This window comes from Rattus rattus, chromosome 12 (genome assembly GCF_011064425.1).
Source record: "Rattus rattus isolate New Zealand chromosome 12, Rrattus_CSIRO_v1, whole genome shotgun sequence".
Classification (NCBI taxonomy): Eukaryota; Metazoa; Chordata; class Mammalia; order Rodentia; family Muridae; genus Rattus; species Rattus rattus.
In genome coordinates, this window is record NC_046165.1 from 7,980,977 (window position 1) to 7,993,452 (window position 12,476).

The following is a 12,476-nucleotide window of genomic DNA, read 5'->3' on the forward strand; positions in this document are numbered from 1 at the left end:
ACTAGAATAAATAAGTTATGGGCCAGTTGGGAAGCAAGCAAAACTTTTGACCTAGGCATTTATTCATGATATATATTAAGTCCCAGAGTCGTTATTTCTACAAACAAAGATGATGGGTGGAAAAGCATGAGGTTAAAGATGGCTTTAACTAAATATGATGCCCAACACAGGACATAGAGTCCAAGCCCAGAACAGAAGATTCAGGAGTGAGGCTAAAAGTGACAGGCATCGAGCCAGACCGGAAGTCGGGCAGCTGTGTGGCTGTGTGCTAGCTAGACAGGAGGCCTGGCCCTTTAAGAAAAAAAGTGGGGAAACCATGGAGAGTCTGACTGTGGAAATGCAGGTCCCTTACACATACACACACACACACACACACACACACACACACACACACACACACACACACACACACCCCGCAAAGGTGCAGAATGGCTGGCTGCTGGAACAAGTGGAGGCCGGTGACTGGGAAATCGGGACCTCAGGCATGACCGACAGGTGAAATGAGTCCCAAGAACTGTGCCATGAAATGGGCCTGGGGAAAAGCCACTGGGAAGGAGTCGCTCTAGTCAAAGAATGAGAAAGGCATAGGAAACCGCAGAGAGGCCATGCCAAATGCAGCCTTTAACAAAAGTCCCTACTAGTAGAAAAGCCAGCCAGTGGGGAGAAAGGAGGCCTACGAAAGGCAGACAGGGAGTGGGAATACATGCCCGCCTGCCACAGGACTTCCCAGCAACTTCTCAGAGCTTGGTGAACAAAATGCAGCATGCAAAAGTGCTACCCAGAATGAGGCAGGTAGGTGTGACTTCCAGCCTGTGAGGTCCGAGAGGTTGGCCGGGGCCAGCAGAAGGTGGGACCGGTGGGGTAGCCTTGTGAACGTGATCATGCTGGCCTCAGGAGACTGCAAACATCAGAGGCCTCGGGAGACTGCGAACATACACATACGGAAGTTGAGAAGGAAGATGCTGGAGCTGCGGTGGGACTGAGAGGCCCAAACTGGACTGGTGCGGCATGATGTTTGAAAACAATTTGTGTATCTTCTTTAAGAGAGATCGTAATAAAGCAGGCTTAGATAAGGAAAGGAAGAGGGAATGCTAGGTTACAGGTCCCAGAACCGAGGGTAGAGGATTCTTTAGATCAGAATAAGAAACCTTTGAAGGAGTCCAGCCTGGAACCTACAGTATCATCAGAGAGAGGAGTTCTAGATTCGAGAAATCCATGGGGTTATCGAGAATTAGAATGGCAACCCATAGAGGTACAATATGTTGAGTAGAGGAATTAGAGAAAGGATTGAAGGAGCTGAAGGGTCTTGCAACCCCATAAGAACAACCATATCAACCAACCAGAGCTCCTAGGGACTAAACCACCATCCAAAAACTGCACATAGACAGACCCATGGCTCCCACTGCATATGAAGCAGAGGATGGCCTTGTTGGGCACCAATGGGAGGAGAAGCCCTCGGTCCTGCCAAGGCTGGAACTCCTTGTGTAGGGGAGGGTCAGGGCAGGGAGGGGTGACTGCGTGGGTGGGGGAAAGGGGATAACATTTGAAATGTAAATAAAAAATATCCAGTAAAAAAAAAAAAAGAATCCAGATTCTACTGATCGATGCTGCCTTAGAACGATGTCATATAGTCCATTATGCATTTCATTTTGTAGAGTTTGGAGAAGTTAGATATGTACACTGTGTTGATGCATGTTCAGAATTCCAGTGGACTTTTGCCTTGAATTCTGAGAAAAGATGAATCTGAGGTCTCACATGTATTAGCGATGGTCACCGTCTTAGAAATGACTTTACAGATTAAAACTGATAGTGCTTCAACATATGTGATCATTAAAGTACAGCCATATTTTAGACATTATAGCCTGAAACTCGTTGCAGATACAGCTTACGTTCCTACAGGTCAAGCAATTATGAAAAGACATAATAAGACGTCAAAGGAAATGGTCACAGAACAGAAGGGGGTGGAGGTAGATGTGAGATCTCCCGGAGGTAGATTAAACAGTGATTGGTTGCCTTTTAAATTTGTTGGATGTCATTGAGAGAGATAACACAGCTCCTGAAGTGCACTGGAAGGTTAGAAAGGGCAGATGAATCAGATCAGCCTGTAAATGTAAGAACCTCAGAATGGAGGGCAAAATAATATGTTGTGTTGGGGAGGAGTTGCATTTGTTTCAACAGGAAAAGAAAAGCTGTATACTGTATCCAAATTGTTGGAAATGGGATTTGACTGGAGGAGATCCCCCTGAGGGTCTGTCTTCAGACAGAAAGAAAAAAAAATAAAGAGAAAGAACAAGACAAGCAAAGTGTATGCTGAGCCTCCGACGTGGGAATACCTCTGAGACCGGCTGAGACATGAAAATGTCTCCGGCCAGAACTTCAGCTAAGCACAGCCAGTAAATCTTGTTGGCTACAGGTTTCTCAAGACTTATCATGCCATCCTTTTCAATGGCATAGACAGAGCATTAAATTAAAGTTGGGCTGTGCAATCTGAACTAACTTTTAAAGAAAGACAGATGCCTTACCGGCTTGAACAGAGAGCAGAGAATCACCTCTAACTGAACTGTGCACACCGCACATTCCACGGTTGTGTCGGCATGGGAATGTGTGGTACCTTTTAAAAGCTTATATGTTCCCAGAGGAAAAACAACCAGAAAAGCGGCCCTGACAAGATTCACCTTGAGGATGCTGAGAAGGATGCTGGGATGCTGAGACATGTTTATTTCCATCCTGCTTGGTCCAACCTCACACTGCCTTCATAGCTGTCTCATCAAAACCTGCTTCCAGGACAGCTTCAAAGAGAGCGGCTGACTCCAGTTGTTGAAGCAAGACAGACTGCTCCAGTCAAGAATTCAGTCAAGTCCTGGACCTTCTCAACATGCAGAGACTGGACAACAAATGACACAGCTGTCTTTCTTAAGACTGGCCAAATCTCAGGTTCTTAGTCCCCTCAAAGGAAAAAGTTACCCCAAGATAGCAAGAAACCATTTCAGAGAACTATGCCCCACTCCCAAGAGGTGGATGGATGGATTTTGGTCCTCCAATGTATGGGGGATGTTTGCTGTCATTTAAGGGAGATGGTTACAAGTTGTTATGGCATCGGACAGGGCAGAAACAAAATTAGGGAGGTTAGATTCACGGCTTTATTTATTTATTTATCTTTTCTTTTCTTTTCTTATTGGTTATTTTATTTATTTATGTTGTCCTTTTCCTGGTCTCCCCTCAGTGAGCCCCCTATCCCACACCCCTCTCCTTTGCCTCCATGAAGGTGCTCTCCCAACCACCTACCTACTCCTGCCTCACTGCTCTAGCATTCCCCTACTCTGGGGCATCAAGCCTCCACAGGACCAAGGGCCTCCCCTCTCATTGATGCCAGATAAGGTCATCCTCTGCTACATGTGGAGAGGAAGCCATGGATCTCTCCATATATGCTCTTTGGTTGGTGGTTTAGTCCTTGAGAGACTGAAGGAAAGGCCCTCCAGAGACCTCCCCACCTAGGGAACCATCCTATCTGCAGACACCAAACCCCAACACCGTTGCTGATGCCAAGAAGCACCTGCTCACAGCCAAGAGGCTGTGCCAGAGCCTGACCAGTGTAGATGAGGACGCTCATAGCCAACCACCGGACTAAGTGTGGGGACCCAATGGAGGAGTTAGGGGAATGAATGAAGGAACTGAAGGGGATTGCAACCCCATAGGAAGAACAACAATACCAACTAACTGGACACCTCAGTGGGTTATTTTTTATCTTTCCTTTCCTTTCCTCTATCTTTCCTGTCCAGTGTTAGGGGGAAAAGAGGGTAGGGAAGGAAAACAAAAAGGTGAGATATAGAAATATAGGAACAATAGGAATAAATGGTGGATTATTGAATCTATTCTTAAACTATAGAGCTACAACTAGCCAAAATCTTACATTGGTATTGATCTTTGTTTAGTGATACAAAATTAAGGTTATGTTTGGATACATCACACTATGTATTAACTAATTTTAAGGTATTGTGCCCATGAAATTCTTAAAAATGCATTGTTAAGTTCTAGTCCTTTTGAAAATTGCTATTACAAACTGTTTAGGATAACTAAGAAATGCAAGTTAATAGTTAATCAAACTTATGGTCATGTTAGTACTATTCTAATTTATTACAGAAATGTTTCCTAGGTTGAACAGGTAGTAAATAGCTGGAAGTAAGCCACATGCACCTATCCAATATACTGTAGACATACAGATGGACGTCAGAAACCCCAGAGACCCACAGAATATGGCATTTAAAGATGTTTGATTGATAAAAGGCCTTTTTTTTTTTTTTTTGACAATGAGATAGGTCTGCTCCTGGAAGTGCCTCAATTCCACTTCAAGGAAGATGGTGGTCATTGAAGGACGTCAATATGGAGTTTGCGTTATATGTGCCAAACTGGGAAAGAAACTGCCCTCGCTTCAGCTGCTGTCCAAACTGGCAAATGGGATGCAGGGACGTCAACTGCCAAGCTTTGCCAAGACAGGGTGGGTTGGTTCCCGAGAAGGATCTTCCTCCCTCAGAAGTGAAGGGAGGGTGCACGGGAGTGTGTGTGTGTGTGTGTGTGTGTGTGTGTGTGTGTGTGTGTGGGGGGACTGGGAGGAGAGGGGTTGTGAATGGATGTAAAGCAAATAAATAAATAATAAATAAATAAATGGAAAAAAATAAGGCTGATAACACCTGAGAAAGAATGACATTTAAGGCTGACCTCTTGTCTATATATAGCTAAATGGATATGATTCTCTCTCTCTCTCTCTCTCTCTCTCTCTCTCTCTCTGTCTGTCACACACACACACACACACACACACACACACACACACACACACACACACACACACACACACACACACACACACACACACACACACACACACACACACACACACACACACACACACACACACACACACACACACCCCACACACATACCACACACACACACACACACACACACACACACACACACACACAGACCGTTTATTGGGACCAATCATGATGTCAGGTGACATGTACATTGGGAAGCTCAGACTGGGAAAGCATCATGATTAAGGAAGAGTGACATGTAATCAACGATATTCGTGCTTTTGGAGAAAAACACTTAAGAGTGCACTGTTGCAGGGCCCTTTAACCGTGGGGCTCACTGGTCTTTGTGAGGGCTTCCTTACTTGTGTCTTGGAAGTTGACGTCATTGCCATTGTACGCATTCTTCAGTTTGTTGGTCATCACGCGGAGAGCCATGATCTGCTGTCTGATGAAAGTGTCTGGCCGCGTGATGTCCACCTCCACCTCAGGGTTGTTGATTTGGTTGGTCAGCCCATCATTCATGATCTCAGGCAAGTATCTGTAGGGAAGAGAGGAAGACATGGGTCAGGGTGATGTTGCGGCGACCTCAGAGCCAAATGCTGCCCTGCTATCTCAGATGGGAAGCCAAATCACCTGGCGAATGAAAACAGCAGTGAAAGCTGAGAAAATGACCAAACAGTAAATGTTCCGAGATGGAGCATGGCCAGAAGGGCTTCAGACTCATCAGTGAGTTCTGATGTAGGTCTATCTATAAGTAAGTGCTAAATGGTATGGAAGGGTCATCATTTCTGCAGATGAGAGAACTACCTTCCCCCTTCTCCATCTAAAGACCTCTGAAGCTCTAGTTAGGACTGTGATTGGTTCCAACTACAAAGATTCTTCTAATTTTTAAAAATAGTCTTTCAGATGTTTTAGGAGGAGTCATTGACGGCTTATGCCTTTGACGCGTCTATAATGTTTTTTGTTTTATATTTTGGCAGTGCTGGGAATCGAACCAGGGTCTTGTGCATGCTAGCCAAGAGCTCTACCATTGAGGGGCACTCGTATCATAGACTTTAATTTTGTAATATCATCTTGGGTCTAATTTTAGAGGCATGCCAACATTCGGTAAAAGAGGCTAATATCTAGTAATATTTAATTCTTCTTGTTTAATATTCCTTTTGTGACTCAACATCTTGTCTAATGTCACCCAGATGGTTCTATACAAAGGGCATAAAGAGCCTGGGAGTGTGTTCGTAGGGCCTGTGAGTACTTATGCTCATGACCTATCAACTCTATACGGATGTCAGGAAACTCCTCTCGCATACTTTTTTCTTCCCCCTGCCTTTCTCTTTGGAGTATAGATGGTTATGGTGGCTCACACACACTTTTAACAGCCCTTTCTTTCATCTCTAGTGCACCCTGCATGCTGTCTGGCTAACCTTCCTAAAACATCACTCTCCTGTCTCTCCTCCATGTAAATGCTTTGGAGGGCAGTGGTTGATGTCAAAGGAACACTCTTTGTCGGGAGCTATGCTGTAAAATTCCAGCCCACCAGCCCATCTGCCAGAGAGGTGTGCCTTTCTATCATGGTATGAAGTAGAGAGCCAGATCCAAGCGATGGCAAGCACATGTGAAGTCTGGTAAATGGCAAAACGGAGCTCTGAGAGATGCTCAAGCCAATCAACTGGACCCAGGATGGGGGTGGGGATACTGTAACTCATATTCAGGTGTCACAGAGAGTTAGCGATCTGGGGTCTGCAACTGGCATCTGAAGTGCGTGTATGCATGTTAGTGTGTGAGTGTGTGTGTGTGTGAGAGTGTGTGTGATTATGTGTATGAGTGTGTGTGTGTGAGTGTGTGATTATGTGTATGAGTGTGTATGTGATTGTGTGTGTATGATTGTGTGTATGAGTGTGTGTGATTATGTGTATGAGTGTGTATGTGATTGTGTGTGTGTGTGTGTGTGTGTGTGTGTATGTATACACTTTGCAGAACGAACTTGAATGAATGTCAAAAATTTAGAGAACACTCAAGTGCTGTCTCCTGCAGGTCTGACCACTAACTTGCTGGTAGTGAGGAAGTCCCATCTGCACTGGGAGAAACCAGAGCTGACTGTGTTATGAGAGTGGGTGAGGAAGCCAGGCACCTTTCCTTCAGCATGGTGATCTACAGGGCTTTGTTTGTTTGTTTGCTTTTGTTATTGTTTATTTTTTCTGGTCCATAAATGACTTAGATCTGAAATATATTTAAACAAGACCCTCATATCATATTCTTCTAAAACTGTTCCAGCTTTCGGGAATCTACCCACCCTCCTTTTATGGGGTGGCTAGGCATGGCTGAACATTCTGGGCGCTGTATGAACCACATCTCCAGGTTGAGGAACTAAGTTGACACTGATGCCCGGCCTCAGCTCTGCGGTAGCCAGGCCATGCGAGCTGCGCCAACGGGGTTTCCTGTTGTCGTGTTTCTTATTTTTATTTAGGAATTTTCAAAGCGTTCAGCAGTAGAGCTATAATGAACCTCTGTAACTAATCTGAATACCATTCTCTATGTTCCTACAAAGGGGCCATCTATGTCTGTGTCCTGGTAAGAAACACATCGCGCACCAGAGCGACAATAAGGACAGTTCAGTGGACAGAGTATTTACAAGGGCACCAAGGAAACTGTGCAAGGTGACAACAACAGAAGGAACCCCTAGAGGCAAGGGATAGGCACGTGGCCAGAATGCACCACAGTGGAAGCCATAGCCAGACACCAGAGGGCACTAGAGGGCACCAGAGGGCTCAACACATCCTGACAGGGAGGGAGCTAGTCCTTATTGGCTGAGCCTAACAGGAAGCTGACAGATGGGGATCTGGCTTGTAGAGGTGGCCCTCTAAGGCACAAGCCAGAGGCCAGGGTGGAGGCACAGAGAACCTGTGAGGGGACAGCAAAGGCTTTTGGACGTAGAATTTTTCTCTGCTGGCTCTTGCTCCATAGCAAAGGCTGTCCTCAAACTTGAGCTTATCTTTTCTCCGACCCCTGACTGCGGAGATCACAGGTGTGGAGCACGAGTCTCGCTGTGAGCTGTGAGTGTGCTGTTACCAGTGCTGACTGTGGTCCATGAGCCCTCAGACTGGAGGCTCTGACTAGTCTAGGACTATTTATCCACTCCTGGTACCGCTGTGGGCGGAGAGCTGAGAAAACGTCCTCCATCTAGTCATCCCCACGTTCATAATTCTGTACTGCCTTGTTGCTTATAATTCTTTCTCTTTCTTACAGTTGCTTTTCAAGTGCCAGAAGCCGAAGACTACAGCATCTGCAAGAAGGACCACGTGGTAGGAGTGTCCACACACAGTAGGAGTGTCCACACACGGTAGGAGTGACACTTGGGTGGCAGGCAGGAATCCAGTGCCGTGCAGGACATATTTGCAAAGGAGTTGGTTTATCTAATTCAAGTCAGGGGTCTGCAGAATAAGCTGTGTATTTCTACCCGTATTTTGAACAAAACCGATTTTTGAAAGAAATAAAAGCAAAACTCAGAGTGCATGGCGAATTCTTCTCAGTGAAGCTTCAAGTTATGTCTGCCCTAAAAATTATCCTAAAAGGAAAACAATTAAATCCAAGTACTCATATATCTTTATTTTTGCAGTAAAGCATAAACTTCTATTATTCTTTTTAAAAAAGAATTACCTATTATATATGAGTACACTGCAGCTATCTTCAGACACACCAGAAAAGGGCATCAGATCTCATTACAGATGGTTGTAAGCCACCACGTGGTTGCTGGGATTTGAACGCAAGACCTTTAGAAGAGCAGTCAGTGCTCTTAACCACTGAGCCATCTCTCCAGTCCATATCTCACCCACTCCTTTTAATAATCTGGAGTATAAGCAAGTTCTTGCTGGCCTCTGAGATGGTCCTCCCGATGTAGCCTTTCACACACAGCATTAAACTGGCTGCTACTGACACAGCCCATGATTGCCAGATTCCTGGAGTTCAGTTATGATGATGGCCCATCAGAATACATGGCAAGCACAAGCCATCAGCCGCTGACATGGTTTGAGGGGCAGGTTCTTGATGCCCTGTATCTGGTTATTATTCCTGCAGCTGTGCACAGGCTGAGTCAGAGGGGCTCTGTCTCTCTTGCAATGCTTAGCTAGCCAAGTCTCGTTTATCAGAAGCTTGCTGCAATAGCTTACACGGGAATGCTGCCCCTGGGAGTCTGAACATCTAGCATCAATAAGACTGCCAAGCGAACCCAGCGTCTCACTGTGCTTGGTGATGCTCAGCCACTTACAATCAAAACAAGGAGCGATGCGCTCGTGCCCCCCAGAACGTTTTCTCCTCTTGGTGTTTTCCAAGGGTGACTTCAGAAACTTAAACATAAAACAGCTGGAAAATAAAACGGCTATTTTTGCCAATGCAGACGCAGATGCCGGTGGGTATCGGTAGGAGACCACTGTATAGTTGGACGGGGATGTGAATGGGCATGGAACAGCATGTGAAGAAATCTCAAATTCGGCAAGGACAGATCAATCAATGAACCTAGAGGGCCCTTCCTTTGTCTAGCTTCAGCGCAAGTCATCTGAGTGACAGCATCTCCCATCTCTGGGGACATAGATAAGAGTGTTGGCACCGACCGCCCAGGTTGCAAGGCTTGGTGCATGTGCACTGGGAATGGGAAGAACTTAGATTTTAGGACAGCTTGGAGTGCCAAATATGGGTGTCGCCCCTGCCAATTATTCATGTTGTGGCGTGGCAAGTGGGTGGCACCCAGGGACAGCCAACCATAGGCTCACTTTGTTTGGCTTCTGCACGCAAGAGCGTGGCCAGGAGCTGAACTTGGACGGTTTCGCAGAATTATTTTTCTTCACATCTAATTTAATGTCGTTGACGAAGGGTTTCTTGGTTACAACCAAGCATAGATTATGAGTGTGGGAGGGTCCCCCTGAGAAGTTAGGGGGCACTGAAGGAGAACGTGTTCGACTTTGTGGGAGGGTGGGGGGGTTACACATTGTGTGCCAGGAAACTCGCTGGCACAGCTGACAGCTTCTGTAACCTAAGAAACATTAGCAAACCCCTCTTTATACACCTTTCCCGGTGGCTAACCACTGTGCTTGCCGTCCACTCCTCATGGCCGAATTGGGTTTTCAGAAAGACCTGGGTGCTCTGTAAACGTGCTTGCTGGGAGGAGAAGTGTGTCAGCCTCTGGGTGTGCTCTACTGCTCACCAGCACCCTCCTGTTAGTTGTCATGTGAGTAGCTACACGGGCGAGGAAGGAATGCTGACCTTTGAGTTTGGGATTCATTAGTTACTAAGATTCTTAGCAGAGGGGACCCAAGAAGAAAGCTGAGAGGTAGCGAGGAATCACTGTGGGAGCTGTGTTGGGCACTATGCTAAAATACCCAAGAAAACCAAGCACGAGAAGGGAAGGCTGCTCTTGGCTCGCTGGTGGAGAAATTTCTATCCGCTCATCCGTTGCTTTGGGTCTGAGGTGAGGAGGGGGTAGAAGACCACAGAGGGGGATGCATGGCTGGCCCAGGGAAGGTGCTCTCCTCATGATAGCCTGGATGCAGAGGTGAAAAGAAAGTGACTGGGGACAGGGTGTTCCCATTAAGCGTCTGTCTCTGGTGTCTCGTTTCCTCTACATTCTACCCTACCCTTCTCCACCATCTTTCAACGACACCATCAAGCTGACTCCTGATCCAGTCAGTTCTGTGAGCTTCACTTGAGCATTGCATGGGGAACAACATTTTAACCCGTAAGACTTTTGGATAGGGGTGAGGATGACTATTGAGGCAGACAATGAAGCTGAGTCAGAATTGGGGTGCCCAAGTGCTGGCCTGGGGTTCAAGTGCCTGCTACTCCTGACTGACACTACCCTGGGCACTGTTGGAGAAGGGAGATAAAGCCAATTTCACTCACTCGTTACCATAAATGAGCTCTGTGGGATGCACATCTCCATGGAAATTTCTAGTACAAGCTACACATTCCTTCATTCTCAGCACGTTCAAAAGCCTTCCCGAGGTAAGGAGATACACGGTGTACACAGACCCGGAATTTATGCACAGTTCCAAATTTTGAATGTCTCCAGTTTTTCCCCCTCCTGCAACCCATTTGTTAGCAAATCATCATCAAATCTGAAATACGGCCAATTACAGTCCCCATTTCTCCCACTTAGTGCCACACTAATGCATTTTTCTACAGAAATCCTAATGCATTTGATTGCAGGATGTAGGTCCAGACCCCACTGGGAACATTACATAATATGCAGTACGTTCACCGTGGTAATTTTCTCAAATTGGAAAAAAAAAAAACACCCAAAAACCCCTGAATTTTCAAAAGACATATGGTCTCAAGGGTTTCGCATAAGGGGTTGTAAGCCTGTGATATTCGGGGCCTCCATTTGCAGCTTTATTTAAGTACATATTTAAACTTTATCCATGTTAGGATGGCTAGTATTGAAAACAACAAACAAAGAAGAACAGGTAGTGGCAAGGTCACAGAGAACCGGAACCCTGAGCACTGGCTCCGGGTCAATAACATGGTTCAGCCTCTGTGATGGTCAGCATGGCCGTTCCTCAAAATATACCCACGGCTACCCTATCACCCAGCAGCCCCACCGGAGACTTACATACAAGGGAGCTAAAAGCAAAGGTTTAAGCAGATACTTATGCCTTTGTTTGTAGCGCAACATCATTCACAACAGAGCAAATGTTACAATCACACAAGTAGGCATTCATGGGTAGACTAATGGATACAAAGGAAACTAAATGCTCACACACAATGGAAGTACTCTGGGGAACAGAAACTCCCACACATGGTGTAACAAATGATAAACCTCAAAGACTGCAGGCTAAGAGACAGAAGCCAGGCAGGGACACTAAATGATTTCACGTCCATGAGCTACCCCTGACAGCTTGCTCTCCCATTGGCCCACCAGGGAACGCCTCTGACCCTCTTCTAGTGCAGCAGCAGAACGCAACAGTGCCACATTTGACAGCTGCCAGTTTTCTCCTCAGATTTCTCACCTTCCCAATGTGTTCCTCTGGCTGGGTATGGATGGACTATTTTACAGTTCTTTAAAGTACGGCTCGATGTTTCCGGGCATCTTTTGCCATCAGGCTAAAGCAGCAGCATCCTGTCAGGCCTGCCAACTCACTCTCTTCGCAGAACTCCCATCCCAGACATCATTCCATCTGCTCAGACTTACCCAGTCACAGCTCACAGGGGCTGGCAAGGCTGACTGACCTGTTTTCTAGATTGTTCCACTTCCCCCACTTCTTACAAGTTACTGTGCCTGCCTACTGGTCTTGGGGAGGATTTCCTTGGGGGGATTTAGTGCTTCTGGGAGGACCAGATGCTTTGAAACACCATGGTGGCTTCCTGTAAGAACTGTCTCCAATGGGTCAAATTAGTCTATGTTCCTTAGCCAGGTCCTTAGTTACCTCCTCCCAGAAAGTGTTTTGTCTCTCTCTCTCTGTGTGTGTGTGTGTGTGTGTGTGTGTGTGTGTGTGTGTGTGTGTGTTGGATGTCCTAGGACTAGTTCTGTAGGCCAGGATGGTCTCACCCACAGAAATACACCTGCCTTTGGCTTCTGAGTGTTGCTCTTAAAGGTATGAACCACCACAGCCAGGCACCCAGAAGGTGTTTTAAGGAAAGGACACACTGTCAGCAATGCATTAACCTGTAGGGAGCAAA

General features: G+C 46.2%; 1 protein-coding gene across 2 annotated transcripts in view; it reads right to left on the reverse strand.

The window, feature by feature from the left end:
• Nucleotides 1-12,476, reverse strand: part of Gpc6 (glypican 6) — a 1,019,107-nt gene that overhangs the window by 9,601 nt on the left and 997,030 nt on the right. For both annotated transcript variants that reach the window (XM_032917577.1, XM_032917578.1), the window contains one exon: nt 5,174-5,349. In XM_032917577.1, coding sequence (XP_032773468.1) covers nt 5,174-5,349 — 176 coding nt within the window. The remainder of the gene's footprint in view (nt 1-5,173; nt 5,350-12,476) is intronic.